At 46.4% G+C, this 21,768-nt stretch overlaps 1 protein-coding gene across 1 annotated transcript in view; it reads right to left on the bottom strand.

Moving 5' to 3' along the window:
• Positions 1 to 9,754: 9,754 nt before the first annotated feature.
• ZNF366 (zinc finger protein 366) overlaps positions 9,755 to 21,768 on the bottom strand; it is a 62,444-nt gene continuing 50,430 nt past the window's right edge. Inside the window, exons 4-5 of the mRNA XM_012664589.1 lie at positions 14,233 to 14,407; positions 9,755 to 11,079 (exon numbers count right to left, since the gene is read on the bottom strand). Coding sequence (XP_012520043.1) covers positions 10,556 to 11,079; positions 14,233 to 14,407 — 699 coding nt within the window. The 3' untranslated portion in view covers positions 9,755 to 10,555. The remainder of the gene's footprint in view (positions 11,080 to 14,232; positions 14,408 to 21,768) is intronic.

The raw sequence follows: 21,768 nt of genomic DNA, 5'->3' as shown, positions 1-21,768 counted from the left end.
CCCCTGGAATCACCTTCCACTACCTGGAGCTGGGGAGGGGGAAGAGCATCGCCCCCAGCTTCGTGGCCATGGCCTCCCACTATTCCTACTGAGAGTCCATAGATTTGTTGAATAAATATTTCTTAAATTGTTGCAAGCCCTTTGGTCAATCACCAGAGACTCTGAATGATTGTCTTTGCTAATTTTCACCAGTTTAACAGATGTCTGTCTGAGTGATAGGTTTCACTAGGGTCCTCACATTACCATTCCGAAAGCCCCCTTCTTCCCCATAGAGTTTAAATTAACCATATTGGAAAGATGCATATTTTTGAACAGCAGCATTCTGTACCGGTCCTCTTGAAGGCTCTTCCTGGAAAGTTCATGTCTCAATCTTGCACTTTTCTGGCAGCATCCCAAGGAGAAGCTGGGATAGCGACTACATCCAATCTCAAGTCTGTCTGAAACCTTGCCGAAGACGGTGTAGTGATGGCCAAGGCCTTTGCCCAGAGAGCTAACGGTTTGAATAGGGCAAAGTATTTGAGTAGATAAACCTGGGATCAAAAGTCAAGTGTTCCTGCAGGAAGGTAAGGAGATTAGCAGTGTGGAGGCACAGGGAGCCTGTGGAAATACAAGCCCTTTGAAATCCACAAAATCACCAGTGTCTTCAGATAGGGGCTTAGAGTGACTTCTAAGGGGATTAGACCCTGACAGCAGGGCTTGCTTCAGAGAGATGCATCATTATACTCGAAGAATGTTTACTGAATGTCCCTGGGGAGCTGACATTGTGATTATCTGTTTCTAAGCCTCTGCATAACCTGGCTTTGATTTTTGCTTTCTCTTCCTATAGCACTTTGCCCATTGCTGGGGATTTCATATTTCTTTTATTTTCAACCAGTTTGTAAGGACTGAGAAGAGGCAATTGACTCAATGCTGTATATACACAGCCTTACAAAACCAGAGGTGAGCATTTTAAATATTATTCTGACCCGAATAACCTGCCACTCTAAGTGAAGCTGTTTTCTTCGCTAGACTTGCCACAGTTTGGAAGGGAAGCTGTCCTTCGACAATGATAAATGACACCGTGATTGTCTCTGCAAATCCAGAAGGATTAATAGATTTTACCTCATCCATCCCCTCATTTGACACAAGGTTGAGACCACTTTTAAGGTTACTGCTTTCTAGAAGAAGAAACAAAAATATTTGCCGGCATGTTTAATGTGATGAATTGCTAAACTGAAAGCAGTATCCTTGTAATCCTTTTAGATATCTCTTAACGTAGCTATCCATTTTCCTTCCAAAGACCATTTGTTTATTAAGATCTACTCCTCAAAAAGACTCGCGCTGCGTATGTCAAACGTCAGTTTAAAATGATTCATCAAGTGTAATGCCAGGAATTTTAATAGCCTCCCCTTCACATTGCCTCTGTGGTCTCCGGCATGTCCTGCCAAGTCCCTTCACCTTCTCACCCCCCTCGCCCCAGTGCCTTCCATGTAGCAAGGACTTCTGCTTGGACTCATTGTTTGGGTCGAGCTCAGAGAGTGCTCTGTGTTTCTTTCATCATCTAATAACGACGAGGGGCGGAGGTCAGGGGGAGCACGTCTTAGAGCCGAAGGGCAAAGTGAGAGCTTTGGTTCAAAGACTCTGGCTCCATCACTTTCTCTTACATAAAAATTCTATTCATCCCGCACTTCCTACTGCAAATCGCTTTGGTACAACATGACAATGTGGCAGATACACAAGGACTTTTCCCACATCACACTACAAACACAGCCTCCCTCTCTGGGGAGTGTAAGAGAAACTTTTGGGCTTCCACTTCCCCTGCATTTGTTTGAAGGATCAAGAGAACATAGTTCCATTTTCAACAAAAATTAAAAGGGAAAATCATGAAAAGAGCCAAACTCCTCTTTTTTTTTTTCCTCCCTTAATATATTGTTGCATCCAGGGAAGAGGAAACAGTGAGCGCCACTGATACTGGGTCCCCAGGGACCCTACGAGGGTCACTCCCCAGCCATCAAATGAGCACGTCTTCCTCCGCTTGCAGAACAAGTTTGGAAGCGGACTGGAAGTTACTCTTGGCTCAGCAAAATAAAGTGCAAAAAAATAAAATGCCACAGTGCTTCAGGGAACCAGCCTGTGTTCGTTCACATTGGGGTTTTCATAGGGCACAGAGTTTTTAGCTTTAAGGCTTTGGAGATTGGAGAAAGGAGATTTGAAAAATCATTAGCCAGGTTCCTGCCAGCCTCCGCAGTCAGGCTAAGAACTTTGTGTTCCCTAAGGGCAGGGACAAATTCCTTCCACGTGCTTTTGTTGGTTTTTTTGTTTGTTTGTTTCTTCTTAAGGTACTATCAGTGGTGCCATGGGCCAATGGACTTTGGGACTTAAAATATGACAGCATCTCATTGATTCTGCATTCTGCTAAATAAGGTGTGCACTGGATAAGATTTTCCACATAACCGGACTGTCACCCTTTGAGAACTGAATTTTTAAAAATGGAAATGTGTTTGAACTGCATTTCAGTTAATAAATGTGGAGGAGATAATTAACTCTTTGACCATGGAAATTCATTACCATGAAAATATGATTTTACTGGCTGGATCAGAGATGTCCTCAGGGACTATGAAGATGAAAAGGACTCTTTGCAGCCTCCGGCTATGGTCTTTCGTTCTAGCCTCTTTCCATTGGTTTTCTGATTTTCTAACTCTGTGTTCATTTGGCTTCACTTCTGCCATTTCTTCCCAGGGTCTGTGTCTGAGAAGCTTCCTTGCCTTCCTCAGTCTGGACTATTTACTTCTTCACCAGTTGTAACCTACAACAAAACCAAGAGAAACCAAATCGACTTAATTTCACTACATTACTTAGTAAATACGCTCTCCTGCCAAGGAGAGTAGGATTTTTATGATAGCTGCAAAAATCTAATTGATCCCTTCAGTCATTATGTGAGGATATGCCACTTTATGTCAAGTGGCATTTTATTCTGAACTTAGAAAAATGTGCATCTTATCTTATAATTAAAATTTGCCTTCAGTATAACAAGTTAATTCAGAACCCCCAAATAGATTTTGAACTAGCCATTTCTAAGTTTCTTGCTACCTCCTTGGCCCAGGCCAATATTCTGTCTCTCAGGTGATTGGAACTGCCTCTTGATGGTTTCCCCGCATCAGTCTGGCTTCCTTCCAACTCATTCTCCACACTAGAGCAAGAAAGAGCTTTCGAAAATGTGACTCTCATTATTTCACCTCCATGCTCAATGGCTTTCTGTGGTCGCCTCACCTTGCCTCATCTTCCCTCTGTGGTGGCATTTTGCCACACCGTCTTAAGGAGTGAGGAGAGGCAGTTGACTCCATGCTGTACGTATACAGTCTTGCAAAACCACAGCTGAGGATTTCAAACATTATTCTGACTTGTATAACCTGCCACTCTAAGTGAAGCTGTTTTCTTTGCTAGACTTGCCACAGTTTGGAAGAGAAGCTGTCCTTCAACAATGACAAATGACATAGCTATTGTCTCTGTAAGACCAGAATGATTAATAGATTTTACCTCATCTACCCTCTCATTTGACACAAGGTTGAGACACTTATTGTCACTACTTTCTAGCAGAGGAAGCAAAATTACTTCCCAGCATGCTTAATATGAGGAATTGTTAAACTTGCCTTGGCCATACTCCTTTATACCACAGGACCTTTGCATATGCTATCTGTTCTGCCTGCAATGCTCTTCTCTCTTTCCATGGTTGTCTCCTTCTATCCTTCAGTTCTCAAATTAAATGTTACTTCCTCAGGAAGGCAATTTCTGACCATTCCAATTCATCTATTAGTGAATAATAGGTATTCACTATTATTCTCTCTCTAGGGTAGAGTTACATGGATAGACATTTGGGAATGAACACAAAATATGAAATCTTTGTATCACATGTTAATACTCATAAAATGGCATCCACCTTGGAAGAGATATTAGATAACCTGGCAGACAAAATGACCTTGCCAGTTGACTTCAGCCACTCCTGTGCTAGAACAGAACACATGAACTAAGCAGCCACAGTGGCAGAGGTAGAGATTACACATGGGCCCAACAGCCTGAACTGCATTTACCAAGGCTGATCTAGCTGCTACCACTGCTGAATATCCAACATGCCAACCATAAAGATCAATGATAAGCTTCCAATATGACACCCTTGCTCAAGAAGGCCAATCAGTCACTTGGTGAGAAGTTAACTATATTGAGCTCCTTGCAACCTGAAGGGCCAGCAGTTCATTGTCACAGGCATAGACACACACTTGGGGCATAAGTTTGCCTTTCCTGCTCATAGGAACTTGGCCAGCACTACTATGCAAGGGGAGGGTTTATGGAGTGTTCATTCTGCAGGCACAGAATCCCATATAACATCACATCAAACCATGAGCTTCACTTTACAGTAAATAAGGTGGAGAGATGAGCCCATGGCCACAGGATCTACTGGTCATATCACATATGTACCATCCAGAAGTGGCCAGCTCCCTAGAGTGCTTCTCAGAGGACATACTCCGTATGGATGGGATGCCATCCTCCAGTATATGCATTGGGTAAAAGACTTTTATATGGTGCTATGTCCTCAACAGGAAGACTGAATGAGTCCAAGGACCAAGGGAGGAAGAGGGAATGGCTCCACTTTCCATCACTCCCAGTAACACACTAGGGGGTATACTTCTTATCTGGTAACTCTGAACACTGCAGGGTTAGAAGCTCTCATTCTTAAAGGAGGCGCACTTTCACCTGGAAATATAGCATCATTGAATTATAAGCTGTGGCTACCACCTGAGCACTTTTGTTTCCTGTCTCCAGGGACCAGAAGACAAGAGGAGGAGTCATTATCTTGGCACAGGTAATTGATCTGATCACCAGGATGAAGTAGGGCTGTTGTTACACAATGGTTCAGGAAGGAATAGTATGGAACCCAGGCGACCCACTTGGGCTTCTTTTGGTCCTTCCTTGCCTATTGTGATTGTAAACGAATGGGTACAGCAACTCTATTCTGCAAAGGGCATGTGTCTTAGTCAGTCTGGGCTGCTATAACAAAATACCATAGACTGGGTGGCTAAAATGACAAACATCTCTTTCTCACAGTTCTGGAGGCTGGGAAGTGCAAGCTCAAAGTGCAGGCAGATTTGGTGTCTGGTGAGGACTCTCTTCCTGGTTTGCGGACAGCTGCCTTCTTGCTGTATCCTTATACGGCAGAGAGAGAGAGACCACCTAGTCTCCTCCTGTCATTCTAAGGGCACTGCTCACATCATGAGGGCCCCACCCTCATGGCCTCATCTAAACCTAATTACTTCCCAAAGACCCCACCTCTAAACACCATCACATTGGGCATTGTGGTTTCAACATATGAATTTCAGCAGGACACAAATATTCAGTTCATGGCAGCATGGTGACTAGGGCTCAGACTCTTTGGGGATGAGGATTTGGGTAAAATCACCAGGAAAGCCACTGAGACTGGCAGAGGTGATATCTGATGGTAAGCAGAATCTAGAATGGGTAATGGAGGAAGAGAAAATGAGTATTGGTTTTGGTTCCTAGACTCATTGCAGCTGTGGGGGCTGGAGTTTGTCCTCACCTTCTTCTTCTAAGTTTTCCATCAGGAAGAGAGGACTGCTGGAACCTGCAGGAGATGTGTCATGAATGCTCATGAAGCAGTGGACTGGGGTGATGCAGAGATGAATCAGCTGGTCTCTTTTCAAGGAAGCACTTGCTCCGGAGCTATGGGGAGCGCAATCAGCAGACAGCCTCCAGCTGCCAGCCCCTTCAGAGTCTGCCCCAGCTGCAGAGAGTCATGCCCTTCCTGGGGAAGTCCACATCTGGTGACTGAGCAAGGCTGGGGGTGTAAAGGCCTGGATGTTTCTGGGACAAGCTTTGCCCCAGAGCTGCAGGAAGGCTGGCTGAGGCTTTGTTGGGGCTGCACTACAGGTCGGTTTCCCTCTCTGCTCAATCTTCTTTTCCACTCCCTTCTTTTCACTGGTGTTAAACCTTAATAGATATCTTGCATCCAAATTTTTCTCAGCATCTGCTTCCAGAGAACCTAACCTGCTACATACTATATGCTTTGAAGGCCAAGAAGAAACTCACTAAGTAATTTGGGGCAAGTTATTTCACTCTCCTGAGCTTCCATTTATCCATTTGTAAAATGGGGATAATGTTTGCCCCCAGGGTTGTGTGAGGCTCAAAAGGGATGGAGTGTGTAAATCACCTGGCACAGTGCTTGGCATATAACAGTGTTCAACACGTGTTGCAATTTGACTGTTGTCTTAAAGGGAAGCTCCTCAGAAATGGACAATCTCCCATGCTGACACAGCCTCATCAGTTTTTTGTTGAGGAGGAAAAACTGAGTGCTCAGTTTTCTGGTTACGTTGCTGATAATAATAATGCCTTATTCTTACATGGCATAAACTGTGAGCCAGGCACATTCCAAGTGTTTTGCATATATTAGGTCATTTAACCCACCCAACAACCCAGTGAGGAAGGTACAGTTCCTTGTCCCATTTTACAGATAAGGAAATGAGGCACAAAGAGGTTCATAAACTGGTCTTGGGTCCCAAAGACTGGAAGTGGGAGAGCTGGGCTCTCAACTCATGTAGGCTTGGACCAGAATTTGTGCTCTTGCTCAGGACTCTATTGCCTCTTGGTTGAACTTTACTTTACAAAGAATGTTAATGAGATCATCCTGCCTCTCACCTCCCATTGGTCTATGACACACTTCCAGAACAAATTTTTCTAAATAGAAAAGAGGAACAGGATGAGGAAGATGTCACTTGCCTGCAAATGGACTGCAGCACCGAGGGACGGAGGATTCAACACACTTGTATCCCTGGGGCTGAGGAGCCAACCACTAGGAACCACCCTGGCAGAGGCTATCATGGTAGAGTGAGATGTTGACAACAGCAGCCTCCTTGCAAAATTTCACGTATTTGCAAATAATTAACTCAGCTTTTCAACGTGTCTTTATTTGCTTAAATTAACAAAATATAGGTTACATGCTATTTTCAGGTAAACTGCTTTTTCACTGAAGCAGAAAGCAATATTCACAACTTGGGCTGCTGTATACTTGGAGTTTTAGTTTTTAAATAGCAAGCCAGAGTTCTGTACAAAATCAACATTTGGTGTAATGTTGTCCAAATATGCAAAGGATTTTCAATGTTAGCTCTGTTACATTTTGTTCCAGAAAAGCAGACAGAGATCATAATTCAAAACACAATGTTAATATTTTATTAAATGCCTTCAGGGCTTAATAAATACAGTATGCACACTGAGCTTTCTCATGCAACTACTCATATACAAATGTAAAATTTACTCTCATGGGTTTGTGAAAGATCAGCCTCAGTCTCATGGCCAATGCTGAGTCAAATTTTTGAAAAGAAAGAATAAAAGAGGAATTGAAAGGCAACAAGAGTGGTAATCAAAGGAATGAATAAAAAGGATAAAAGAAAAATATGCCACTTGGCTGGTCCATTGGCTGATTCAAAGTGGTCAAAAGCCTGGAAAGCATTTGGTAGCGACCTATTTTCAGGGTGTCACAGAGTGATGAGTGTCATGCTGTCCTGGCCTTGGTGTGCTGTAACCTTGGAAGGCTTGATCCCTCAGTTTTCTGAGATGGCCCCATGGCTCCCCTTGCAGTTTTCCTCGTTAGGCAAGGTTGGCCAACCCCTCCCTCAGCTCTGTGCTCATGCACAGGGTGTCCATGTCATTTCTCACCCAAACTGGGATACTTTTGAGAATAAAGGTGACATTATTAGTAATTACCCTTGGGACAACAGGTCTAAATAAGTTCTGTCCCAGGCAAACCAGGATGTTGGTCACTCAACATACAAAACCAAGGTTTTAGCCTTGGTTCTCGGAAGGTCAGTGCCGTATTAACCATCAGGTTAGATCTAATTAAGTCTCTCCTACACAGAGTCAAAAACTAAAAACAGGCCTTGGAATACACTCCATAATAAATTTTTGTTACTTCTCCTAGACCTACCTTTTTTCTTCCCTCCAAATAAAATGTGACTTGGAATGCTAACATTCAACACAGACGAAACTTGAGCCGCTCTGAGAGAAGTGAGCATGGGGCACTGAGTGTTTCTCCCCTCACCCCTCAGCAGCCCTTCGGGGGCCTAAGGGCGACCTCCGGCTCCTCAAAACACAGTTGGAAAACCACCGTTCTAGACCGCACTCTCTCCATCTCAACATTAGCTGGTTCCTCAAACATTCTCCCGTGATTTGTTTTGGTTGGAAAGGACTAGAGCCTGCTACTCTAGATCTCCCTGGTTCCTATTCCAGCCAGGCACACTCGGTCCCAGCTGGCAGTCCGCAGCATGTGTGGTCAGCACGGCACCCAGCAGGCCCTCAACACATGGCTGCTCTATGAATAAATATGTAGCTGGACCCTCAGAGCTGAAGGCCCCACAGACTCCTCTGCCAGCCTCCAGAGCACCTTCAGCAGAGGCACTGATGAGCTAAATGAATCATGAATGGAAGGGAACTTGCCCTTCTAAGGAATTGGAACTCTTGGCCCAGAGTCATGATTGTAACCACAGAAACCTACATCTTCTCTTCTCCATCCCTTTTGCAGGTGCTCTGACCTCAGGGCTTGGTAGCTGACTCTTCTCCATCCCTTTTGCAGGTGCTCTGACCTCAGGGCTTGGTAGCTGTAGCACTTGGGGGTAGCGGTGAAGCTGAAGGAAGGAGCTTGAGGCAAGGTGATGGGAGAAATGGGTCAGGGACTGACAAGCACATGGTGAAGGATGAGGCCAACGGGGCAGCACCTAGGCCCACAGAAAAGGCGGCGCCCAGCAGCTGGAGAAGGACACGTCTCTAAAGAACTGTACTGGAAGTTTGGGAAAAGAGGAAGCAAAATAACAAACAGTACCTAGCTCTACAGATAGGAGTTGAAACTACCAAGAAAAAGGCAGTTGTTACATAAACCCAGACAGTACCAAAGGGTCACTGCTCACGGTCGGTCACATATGCAACACCTTGTCATTGTCGCTCTTCTCAGGGTCATTGCTAAGGCCTCCTTGCAGGGACCAACACACCCTTTTAGTTATCATTGCTCACTGGAATCAAGGTGCAGCATCTGGGAGGAAATAATCAGTCACCATAGGCCAGCCGTGCATTTTTCAACATATGAGGTGACCATAAACATCACAGGCATCATCTTCTATTGCAAAACGTGTGTATCTATTCAGAGTGTGTGTGTGTGTGTGTGTGTGTGTGTGTGTGTGTGTGTGCGCGCGCGCGCGTGCGCACGCGTGCATGTGGGTCCTTTTGTGAGGCTCTTACAGAATAGGCAAGAGGGCCTAAATCAGCAGTATGATTGTGTGGTCTCCTGTTCTTACCTTAACAAGTTTGAAGCCGGGAACAGGAATATTTACGGAGTTGGTGGGAGGAGCTCTGGAAGCCACAGGACCAGGTGAGTGCTATTTCAGCCTAGTCGATCTTTCTCAGCAGTGGCTGCACATAAGAATCACCTGGGGCAATCTGGAGACTAGGACTCCTGGGGCTCCACTCCAGACCAATTAAATCAGGATCTCAGGGGGTGAGGCCTTGGTCTTAGTATTTTTTAAAAGGCTTCCCCAGTTGATTGTAATGTACAGTCAGCACTGAGAACACAGCCCAGAGGCTTCCTTACCAGCGATTAGCTGATGATTCTTCCAACACTCCGAATAAGTCAGAGCTGAGATTTCAGGGAGAATTCCTCGAGGTCACCTCCTTAGCTCCAGCACTGAGGAGTGATGCCCTGCTCACAGGTGACAACACTTCTTGCAGCTGTCTTATGGGACATGAGGCTTCAGAGCCTGGTGACCATGGTCTCTGGGGGGGAGCTCTGCTCGGGACACGGGGGTGATCTGGGGAGCCAGGGCCCCTGAGAACTGTCGGGGCATCTGAAAATACGCTCCAAATGCCTCACCCCACGAGGGTAGCTGAAGCAGAACAAGAGAATCTAAGTATTCCAGGTGGAATCTAAATATGGCTGGTATTCCAGAAGTCAAAATTATTCATCTTCTCCTGAAATTTTATCTAACTACAGCAACTACTTGAAAACATCCTCTTTAATAGCTCATCTTCCTGGGTCATTTCTGGTATTTTTGGTTATTTAATAAAAGCTATTTTTATATATACAACTACTAATATTTTCATCTATCAGGAAAAATATTATCGCTTTCACTAATTCAACTAAATAGTTATTAATAGGTAAATAGGCAAGCACCATTTTTTGCAACTAGAAATTTATCATGTATTGCATATTAGTCAAAGGAAAATAGAATTTGTAAAGCACCTCAGCATCAGCTTACAATGAGATATCTAGAAGACTATGCACAGTTCTTTATACTCCATAAAATGACACCGCAGAAGCCCCTGCATGTGTGTTAGCAGTAGCAAGGGCCCAGTGAATGACCTGAGAAGCATTTGCATTGCCTAGGATGGTCCCTGCTCATTTAGTCTGAGCCATTTGTGAAGATTGGCACTACCCGCCAGCCCCCAGCAAATGACAGTTCATGCAGAAAGCTATATTTGAACTGCCTAGCTCTCATTTTCCAAATGTAATCTTAAAGCTGTTCACTTAGATACCTAAAAGCACTGATTGTTTTTCCATTTTCCTCTCCAGTAATTCTTTTAAACTCCCATCTCTGTGCTTGAAGTATAAGTAATCAGAAAAAGAGGGGCCCCGCGGGGTGCTCTGAAGAGCCCTGAGGCTGAGACTCTCGTCCCTGCTGGCGCAACCCTCCACCCCACGGTCGCCCTTGCTCCTCTTCTCCCACTCTTCTCTGGGCAGGTCCTCCTCCTCCTCCTCCTTGAAGGCTGCCCCCTGCGCCCCGGGGGCCTGCTCAGGCTTGGTGCACAGATCCTGGGGCGCGCAGCGCTGCTGTCTGTGGGGGCCCAGGCCAGGGCTGTAGGGCTCCACCTCGTAGCAGTTGTCTTCGTCGTCGTCCTCGTGGCAGGGGCTGCCCCTGGCGCTCTCCCCGTCCGACTGGAACACCCGGCCCTTGGCCCCGCGCTTCTGAGACAGGTCGAAGGGTTCCTCCTGCTCCAGACTGCGCAGGACACCGGCCGTCTGCGCCAGGGCGATCCGCCCCCTTCCCAAACCTGGCGGAGCGGAGCAGAGCGAGAATTCAGGGCAGTGGGACCTGGGTGGGGTGCGGACCCAGTGCCGGCGTACGTATTCTGACTGTACATTTTAAAAATAATCACTCCCAGGAAGGGTGCGGACATGGGAGGCTTGTCACAGACACTGTCTAAATCGGTATAACCCCTTTAAGGTGAATTTGGCAACATGCACCAAAAGCTTTAAAAATAAGCTCTGATTTAGCAATTATGCTACTGAGAATTTAAACTGTAAAAAATAGGCAGGCAGGTGCACAAAACTTATGTGTAAGGATGCTTATCACCACATTTTTTTTTTTTTTGAGACAGTCTCGCTTTGTTGCCCCGGCTAGAGTGAGTTCACAGCAGCCTCAGACTCCTGGGCTCAAGCGATCCTTCTAGAGTAGCTGGGACTACAGGTATGCTTCACCATGCCTTGCTAATGTTTTCTATATATATATTTTTTTAGTTGTCCAGATCATTTCTTTCTATTTTTTAGTAGAGACGGGGTCTCGCTCTTGCTCAGGCTGGTCTCGAACTCCTGACCTTGAGCGATCTACCCGCCTCGGCCTCCCAGAGTACTAGGATTACAAGCGTGAGCCACCGCGCCCGGCCTCACCACATTTTTAATTATAGTGAAGCTGTGAAAACAAGTTTTGTATTTAACAATAGAGGTTCGACTAAATAAATAATGGTATAGCCATACAATGAACCATGTGTAGGTGATGCAGAGACCTACTAATGATCATAAAAAGCTATTCTCAATATATTTTAAGTAAAAAACATATATACGTATTATGTATGTATATATTTTTATCATGCAGACCCAAGTTTAGCTAGCTAGCTAGCTATCTCTATCAAAAAATGTCTGGAAGGATGTATGCCAAAACCTCAAAATTGATGAACATTTTCTTTTAGTAATAACTTCTAATGTATTTCTATTTTATTTTTTACAGTGAGCATATATTTTTCCACAAGAAAAAAGTAAAGCAATAATAAAGGTATTTTCATCTTGAAGAAAACAGATTCCGTCTGGGGCTGCGGAGGCCGCCCATGACTGTGCTCTCTGTGCACTGACAGAGCAGAGAGGGCATACAGAGGTCCTCCGGGGAGCCCATAAAGTCCCTGCTGTTGGGCACGGTGATTTGGGGGGCCTCAGTGTTTGTTTCAGTTCGAGGGCCTCTAGGGCTGGGCTTTTTGGTGTGGTAGTGTTTCATTTGATCGCATCTGTGAGGTCCTGAGGAACAGTCAGGGATGCTAAAGAGGAAAAACAGGAAGGGAGGGCCCTGGGGTGCAGCCCGACCAGGCTTCTGGGGTGAGGGTGTGCAAAGGAAAAGTAGGGGCGCTGATGCCCAACTTTGCAGACTTTATGGTATCGTCAGACAACAAAGCCGTTTATATCTTTAATCTTGTCAGGGGAGAGGGAGGACCTTTTTAATGATTTTTTTGAGCCATTTTGAAAACTAGAGTGAAAAAAAATGCTAACACCATTTGTAGATGAAAACATTAAAATTATTGAAAGTCTGTTAAAAACTTTCAAAGCAACCTTCTGACATATCGTGATGCTCTTTATTTTTCCAGAATGACAGAGACATTTGGTGCCTTTTAGGATCTGAGCGTCAATTCCGGTGACCAGGCCAGGCTTTGAGATGGAGCGTTTTCTCCTCATTGCCTTGTATGTCTACTGTCCTGAAGACTGAGCACACTTCACTTCTTCTGGAAAAATCCAAGCCTCACTTGGGAAGTGGCTCAGGCAACTAGAGATTCAATGAATAATTCAGGAGAAAAACGTTCTCAGGAAAAAAATTGCTTTTTTTTTAACAAGAATTTTTTCAGGGCCTTTGCATAAAGTCCAGCCCTTGTTTTGTGATGACCCAGGAGTCACCATAAACTCAGTGAGTGCTGTGAAAACCTGAAAACTACAAGCATTTTGTTTTCTGCTGTATGTGCATGTGTGTATCTGATTTCCGAATATGTGGGCCCATTTGACTCCCTCTTTGGTAAGGGAGTGGGAGAAGTAGCACACGCAAACACGTCACCCCGTATTTTTGCCTAGGGTAGTGAGCACTGGCTCGCTTTAGAAATTCTTGAGTTGGAATCCCAGTTCTGCCTTCAGACTTGCTATTTGACCTTGAGCAGTTTATGTCATACCTCTAGGCCTGTGAGAATGACACAGTGTCTTTCATGGGATCATAGCAGTTAATATGATTTTGTAAATTATGTGTAAAACTGTCTTCTCTCTCCCCCCACAGACCTTCTAGAGGGAAAGGTAGTCTCGTTCCCCTCATATCTGCCACTGTGTGTAGCTCACTGTGTTGCACAGAGGTGCATCTATTGCCTGTTTATTGCAGTACTGGTGAAGTGACTAAGGAGCAACCCTGCTGAATTCAGGAGATCTGGAACATACTCTCTTCACTGCCAAGGGCCCTGGGACTGAGAAGGTAAAAGAGGAGAGACCTTTTCAATAGTTCAGTTGGGACTCAGCTGGGGAGACGTAAGCCCCTGCTCTCTACCCGCCCGAGCAGGAAAATCATCCTGGGGTGCGTCTGGGCGTGAATGGGTAGGGGAGACCTAGCCTGCTACAACACACTTCTGCTAGCAGCAGAGCTTGCAGACCTGTTGTCTAAAAAGGAAAGAAAAATCACATGCCCTTTAACAGCAATGTGATGAAGTGCACTCAATAAAGGCTATAGAGTCAGAAAGGTTTGGGTTCATATCCTGACTCTGCCACTTTTCAGCTGAGCACCTCTGGGAAAATTAATCTCTTGAAACCTCAATTCCCCCGTCTGTAAAAGACAGACAACCGAAGTCCCTCCAGCCTGGAGTTGCCATGAAGATTAAGGGAGATAAGGCATCTGAGGCAGTGTCTGGAACAAAGGAACCAAAAATGGTACCGGCTGGCATCACTATCATTATGTTCCAATTTACTCTAATTCACTTTTACTTGCTTCCTGCAGACATCAGCATTATATTTCTTCTAGCAGCATTATAAATCTCTTCCTGCTACTCTGCTGTGGTCTGGAAAATTATGCTCCCCTTTTCGATAAGACTAACCTCCCTCCCAAAGCAATGCCCCATACAGCCAAACGCAGCTCCCACTCATTCCCCACTGGACTTTATAGGCAGCACGGGGCTTCCACCAGGCCGAGCAATTACCTTGGGAATGAAGGCCCCGCTCCATGACGCCGTGCTTGACCTTCATGTGGCGCGTCAGGTTCCCCTTCAGGGTGAATTTGCTCGGGCAGTAGAGGCACTTGAAGGGTTTGCTGTCTGAGTGCAGGTGCATGTGGCCCATCAGGTTGTGCATCCGGTTGAATTCCTTCCCACATAGCTGTCGGAGACAGAGAGGAGGAGAACACAGGTTACTCTGCCAGGGTGAACCCCCATCCAGGCCCACGAAGGACAGAAGTGCTCCAGTCCACACCATTTCTACTTAGTTTGGACCTTGGCATTTTAAACTGTTTCCAAAAAAAAAAAAAAAAATGTTTCCATGGAAGTCAGGAAGGGGCAAGATTCTGCCCAGCCTCAGAGGCAGAGCAGGTAAAGATGTGTTCACAAGATTTGTTCCTGGAACACAGGAATCTTTAAACTTTAGATAAACATCTCAATGTTTGCAAAGCTTCTTTTGAATGAAACCTTTGGGAAAGGAGAAATGCTGATCTGACAAGCAGTGACTAAAAGTGCTGCCTTTACTAATAAGGGCATAATCATGTGTTTAATATTTATGGAGCATTTATAATATGGGCTGCATTGTTCTAAGTCTGCCATGGAATATCTTATTTAATTCTTGTACCATTCCTATGAGACAGATTGCCACCCCCATTTTACAGATGGGCAAGCTGAGGGCTTAAATCTCTTGGCCAAGGCACACAACTCGTGGGTGCTGGGGCTGGGATAATGAACTGAGGCCATTGGACACCAGAGGCCACAGGGTCAACCATCACACCATACTGTGTCTCCCCCAATATAACCCTTCTGTTACACTGTATCCAGCAATGCTTTTCCAATTTTTAAATTTGCTAATTATTAGGATGGATTTCAAAGTTAAAAGGAACAAAAAGACATTTAAGGAAGGAGTGTGTCTTTTCTCTGGGTAGAAATTCGAAGTAGTGAGAGTATTATCTCAAGTAAACAAAAAGTAAATATGTTTTATTCATCTCTTTTTCTTTTTTTTTGAGAGAGTCTCACTCTGTCGCCCCAGCTAGAGTGCAGTGGCATCATTACAGCTCACCTTAGCCTCAAACTCCTGGACTCAAGTAATCCTCCTGCCTCAGCCTGCCAAGTAGCTGGGACTACAGGTGCACGCCACCAAACCCAGCTAATTTTTTCTATTTTTTGTAAAAATGGGGTCTTGTTCTTACTCAGGCTGGTCTTGAACTCCTGACCTTAAGTGATCCTCCCGCCTCATCCTCCCAGAGTGCTAGGATTACAGGCACGAGCCACCACATTTGGTCTTTTTCATCATTTCTATTTCCATCAAAGTGCAAATACATGATGGACTACAACAGTGATCCTCCAACTTCTTTTGGAAAAATAGAACCTTCTTTTCAAAGGCAATGTGTGCAGATGCAGAAGGTGTAAACCAGAAGTAGCTGCTTGGGTGAGGGGGGTGCTTTTGTTGTCCCCGAGCCTTAGCATTTGTTTCAGATATGTTCTCATCCAGTAGGCTGAAACATTCTTGAAGGCTCTGCCTGCCTTTTTATTGTATTCCCTGCCTAATATCAGCTTGACACATGATAGGTCCTCAGGAAGGATCCGTTGAGTGAGTGAAGAGGTGGGGTATCTTGCAGCAGAAAAATTAATGAAAGAAAAAGCAGTGAGTGGTTAGTTACAAGGGATGTAGAGGGAAAGAAGCTGAAGGCTGAAAGATTGATTAGGTTACTGCACTAGTCCAAGCATGAATGGGGTCTCATGGTCCTCTAGGCCAGAGAGAGGTCATCAAAAGGAAGCGATTGGTACCTTCTTCACTTGGCTCCCACAATGGGAGGAACTTCTTTTTCAGCTATTATCTGTGGTTGCTGAGGTATTACAAGTTGGGCCGGTCTGAAAGGGTTTCATAAAGGAGATGGAATTTTAGCCTAACCTTGAAGAATGTGAGAGTGCACTTTGTTTTTGTTTTGACATAAGGATAAAGTCTCTTCATTAGGTATTTTCTGACACTTCAGTCAACCCTACACCACAGGCATGGTAACTATTACCATTGTGGTGATGATCAGCTGCTTGTTGCTGTCACACATGCTGAGACTTTGGGGGCAGTGTAGCCTCTGCAATTCACCTGCCCCAAGGACCCATCTAACCCCAACTCCACACGCAGAGATGTGCATCATAATGGTGTCTGGGGCTCTAAACAGCACCCCAAGTAGTCTCCGATGCAAGGGCTGTCTTCCCTTTCTATGTAGCCAGCCTCAATATCAAGCCCAGGGCTGCACACTCGGTGCACTTCATTAAGTATCTAAGTATTTGACTGGGGAAATAAACAAATGAGTCAGGAAAATATCATTACCTCATGCAAAGTTCTAAAGAGCAGCTCTCTTCCTTCCCCCACTACTCCTATACAGATTAATTTGCAAGGTAAAATCCTCAACGGCAGGAGAATAAAGCCAACTCACTCAGGACCTGAGGTAGCTGGGCTCCATTCCCATCTTGATGATAGGCTCCTAGCTCCCCCCTCTCAGCTCTGACCCTCCACAAAGCCCTTTGGTCCTTATCCAGAGCATCTTTCCCAGAAGATGGTCCTCACGTGGCATATAGAGATATTTCATGTCTGTGGAACTCAGAGAGACACCTCTCGGACACCATGAGTGAAGAGAGGCCAGACAGAGAGGATGGGGTCCGTGAATGACGGCGCTCTTGGGTGGAGTTCGAGACGTGAGCTCCGCGCAGAATCACTGCGCTGCGGGAGGGGAGGGGAGCTGGGCTGGAGGGAAGAGGAATGGAGCCATGGAAGCCAAGGCCTCCTTCACCCAGAGACGTGAAGCCAAGGGCTTGCCCACGTCAGGACTTGCTGAGTCATCTCCTGCCAAGGTCTGCGGAGATTAAAATAGGAGTGGTGGAGGAAGCCGCCGCAGTGGTGAGTTCACTGAGTCCATCTTGCAGGTGGTCCATCCCAACCAGCGTGCCCCCCGCTTGAACTGTCGCGTACGCTAACGGGCAGCATCAGTGTGCCTCTGACATCACATCTCAGCTTCTCCAGCCACCCGCTTTCTAAGAGGGAGGTGGCCTCAAAACTGAATAAAAAACTGAAATAAATATTTGGAACCACCCTTTAAAAATGGTTGCATGGCTCATTAGGCTGTGAGATGTCAGAGCAGAGAGATGAGGTGAGAACACAGAAGGACAGAGAACGTGCTCCTTGTCTCTTCTGTCAAATGTTGATGATAATCATTGTTTCTTAGATGTGTTGTTGGGAAGATCAAAGGAGATAATTCGTGTAAAGGGCTTGGCAAATAGTCAAAGCAAAATAAAGTTCCTATTACTAGCATTGTTGGTGTACATAGTAGATTCTCTTACACGTCAGAAATTGAAAAACCTTTGTAGATGAGGAGAATATTAAAGGAAGGACCAAATGAGGAGTCCTCTGCGTGAATGCCTGCCGGGATACTTGAGGCACAACAGAAGTGCAAGCAGCTGTGCCTGACCCAGCCCTGGAAAGTGTGGACGGAAAGAGAAGATTCGTCCTAGATTGCAGCCCATTATCTGGCTCTCCCAGTCCTCAGTCTGCCTTTTGAACAGCTGGCAGATGTCCCGTCTGCTCCAGACCTCCTGGTCCTGGCCTCCTGGTGCCCTTTTCCTCCCTGGTCCAGGGCCTGGAGGCCCCTCTGGCACTTCCCAACAGCCCCAGGGGCTATGCTGACAGCCAGCAGCCGCGGAGAGGTGGGCTGTGGCCGCTGGAGACAGGGTGATGGCAGCGGGCAGCCCCTGGGCTGGGGCCAGAGGCCACAAAGCCAGAAGAAGCACACTACCTCGCCCCAAGCAGCCTGATGCGAGCTTCAGAACCGAGATGCACCAGGAAGCCTGTGTTTTCCTGTTCTGAGAGAAAAGGTCAGAGAGCCACGGCCTGCCGCTGAGCAGAGCAGCCTCCGCTCAGCTGCCTTCCCTCACATTCTTCTCCCTCTCTCTTTTCATAAGAAGGGTGTTCCTTTCCTCTAAGAGAGAGAGGGAGGGAGGGAGAGAGAGACTGTAAACTGTCCAAAAGGACCGTGAGAAAACAGGAAGCTTTGAAAAGTACAAGAGAAAGCAAGATGAAATCTATTTGCAGGCGGGCCCCTGGGGACATGTGAGGCATTGTTAAGCAGGCAGTTCGTACAGCTATATCCTTCCTTCTGCTGAGGAGGGCTTTGCTGCCAAAAAGCTCCTATCTGGTCACTGCCTTAACCCCCTCAATGCCAGCCTGAAAACCCTGACCCCGAGCCTAGGGCCCCCCTGAAGTCCTCCATCTGATTTCTCCCATCTTAGAGCATCAAAGAGCATGAGGGGAAGACGGAGCCAGTTGGGCGGGGGTGGTGGGGACCTTTGGAGAGAGACCTCGCCGCTCTTCTAACAGCTCTGCCCTCCAGCCTCCAGCTCTCTGCTGCAGACAAGGCTGCAGATGACCTGGTGATTCATAACTCAGGCAGCTCCCGGCTTCACCCATCTCAAAAGAGAATTTGTCCCGGAAATTCTGGATGGCTGCTGCTTTTCCTGGACAGGTTTCCCAAAGACGGCAGCTGGTTCTTTGCTGTTAAGGAGTGCGGCCGCTACAAGGGTACTACCCGAATCAACCCAGGAGTGCAGACCCAGAATCTGCGAGGCAGATTTCTGAAAAGTGGCTTCAGTCTACAGGCACAGGTCTGTGGAAACATTCCAGCTGGCTCCGAAAATCAAGGAGCCCAGAAGTAGAGCCAATAGCAAAAGAGCCCAGAGGGGCAGTAACTGTTTTATAAGGGAAAAAAAAAAAAAGAAAAAAGAAACATGGAATGGAAACCTTTCTGCTCCTCTAATTTTCCATCCTATTGTTAATGCCTAAGCCCACAGTGAGAGAACATTTCTGCTTGCTAGAGACAGCTGTTTCCACTGAGCACATGGCTGGAAAGAACCAGTTCATGTTGCAACAGGAGGTGGGATTTATGTGAGGAAGAAATTTTAATGGTGAGAATTCCAAGAAATTAGAATCTGTTACTAAAAGAATCTTGCTTGATGTGAGTTTTTGGGTAAAGGAGGTAGAGCTAGCTCTTGGAGTGAGTCTGGAGTGAGGCCTGCCTCTTCTGTCCAGCCATTTCAATGGTGGGAAGTGAATAACTCTTCCCTGTTACCACAATAAAGCTTCAATTCAGTCATCTGGGCCTGTTCTCCAACATCATTGAGCAGCCAGCCAACCATTGATCTCGGGTGACCATGAGCCATGAGAGATAAGCACATGGCCCTCCATCCTTCTTCCGAATCCCACGCCCCCAGCAACAGTCACCCAGGGCTAGATTTCCAAGAATCCAGCATGGCATGGATGGGAAGTAAGGTCCACAGGATACCATCTCGAGATGGCCCACCCGACAGTGGGATCTGGAGCTAGTTTACAAACACAAAGAGCCTTGTTACCTAATCTGGGAACTCAGACCTGCTCTGAAAGTCTTTTGAAATGAAGAAGGATGATGGTACAAAGAGGACACCAAGCAGGGTGACATTTGCAGGGAGATAGGGACAGGGAGAGGAAGAACCTGGCAGTATGCCTTTGGCTCTTTGTAGAAGACAGAGGGCTCTAGATCGAGGTGATTGATACCCATTCTTGTTTCAGAAATGTCTGAGAACAAAGAAGGGCCACCTAAGTTTGACAAGAATGCCCTTTCACATCCAATTCTTTTTGTCTAATGGTAGATCACACTCTCTAGGCAGCCTCCTGACCTATAGTGGGGTCTCCTGAGAGGACTTACGCACCAGGAAGAAGTGACCTTTGCGAATGACCAGTCCAATTCCTGTGCTGGGCCCATCTCCCATTGTAACATATAAACTGTGCATTGTTTCAAAGCTGGCATTCTCCTTTATAAACTCCTATACACTACCCTCTTATGGGTTCTGATGGTGTGGACCAGACATCTGGAGCCTAATCAACTCTCAAAGAAGAGGTAAAATGGAGTTTCTGAACTGTAAAGCTGACCACCAGACACCCTTTGAGCCATGTACGGTGCACCACCATTGGGGTGCATGAGGCGGGGCGCTGTTCATGAAGGGAGACCTGAAGCATCAAGCCGGCATGGCTCACTGCATCTTAGGGCCCAGGCTGCATCACACTGTGCAGTCTTCTGTGCACTGGTAATAGAGAGAACCCTCTAGATCCTCAGATACTACCTGGCCAAGAAATCCTCCAGGCCCCCTGAGGGTAGAGAAGCAGAACTGCCTCTGTGCCCCCAAATCGTACACAGCCTGCATTGGCTCTGCCCCCTGACATATCCCTCCATTTCAGGGACATTTTCCGCCTGGTTGTACCACTTATTGCTGGACCAGAATTGATGAAGTGGAGGTGGGAGATGGCTGGACTGGAGAGGGGTGGATTTTTAGGGGACTATAAACTATGCTGATGGCTCCCTTCATGTTTTAACAACTTTACTCCATCACCAGTCCATGAGATGAAAAACACAGTTCATGCTTGAAGCTCAAGAAGAAACTTAACACAAGGAATGAAGAATAGCAAAGAGACCTGCTTGCACCTCCATTGTGGGAAACATTAAACCCCTTGCAGGAAGGAACAGCCCTGTTAAATGTGAAGTGCTCTAGGGACTCAATGATGTGGGAAAGAAATCAAAGAAGTACCCAAAGAGAGAAAGAAGTGGTGTTCTGTAGAGTGCAGCCAGGGCTGGCTGCATGGGTATGCGGCACAGCACCCATACTCAGAGGGTCTTCAGTTTGGTTGAATGCTCCACTTTCATCATCTTGAAATTCCTAATAATGTTGGAACATGGGGCCTTGCATTTCCATTTTGCAGAGGCCCTGAAAATTATGTAGTCCATCCTGCGTGCAGCAGCTTACTCCCCCTTTAGATAGACATAAATTGACTTTCAAGCCACTGGAAACTTGAAGAAAAGGAGGGGAAACAGAAGTGGGTGGCAGGAAAAGGGCTGGAGGGAGAAACCTCCCTCTCCCCCCTCCGGACAATGCCCGCACAGGTCTAGGGAAGCTCTGCTCGCTGACCCCTCACCCCATCCAAGAGTTGCCAACACAGGAAAGAAGTCAGCTTCACAGGGGATTCCTTCAGCGGGGACACATGGCAGAGATTACAGCAGGAACAGCCCCTGGAAGCAGGGAACCCGGCTTCAGGAATATGGATCAGCAGAGAACAGCATTTGGACCCGTCAGATGCACAGTGCGAGAGAAAGAAAACTTGCAGTTTGAGCAGATGGGTTCTAACGCCATCTGAATGTGGTGTTTTCCCTCTTCTCCCCCCTCAGCCCTCTTCATGACCGGGCGACATGGCCTATACATCACTTGAATTAAACCCAATCACAAGCAAGATTCCTCCTCATTGCAGAGGTGGAGAAGGGAAGCAATGTTGGGGTGTGGGGACAGCCCTGAGTAGCCCGAGCATTTCTGAGTAATGCCCGGGCGGTGCCTGGGGCTTTGCACATCTCCAGCTCACACGTTTCCTCAGCTGATGAAAAGAGAACCCAACCAAACCAAGTTAGTCTGACACAGACTTTAACAAAGATGCTCCATCTCTGTGCTACA

The sequence above is a fragment of the Propithecus coquereli genome, unplaced genomic scaffold (assembly GCF_000956105.1).
Source record: "Propithecus coquereli isolate 6110/MARCELLA unplaced genomic scaffold, Pcoq_1.0 Scaffold9, whole genome shotgun sequence".
NCBI classification, from domain to species: domain Eukaryota; kingdom Metazoa; phylum Chordata; class Mammalia; order Primates; family Indriidae; genus Propithecus; species Propithecus coquereli.
This window is presented reverse-complemented; position numbering and strand designations above follow the sequence as displayed.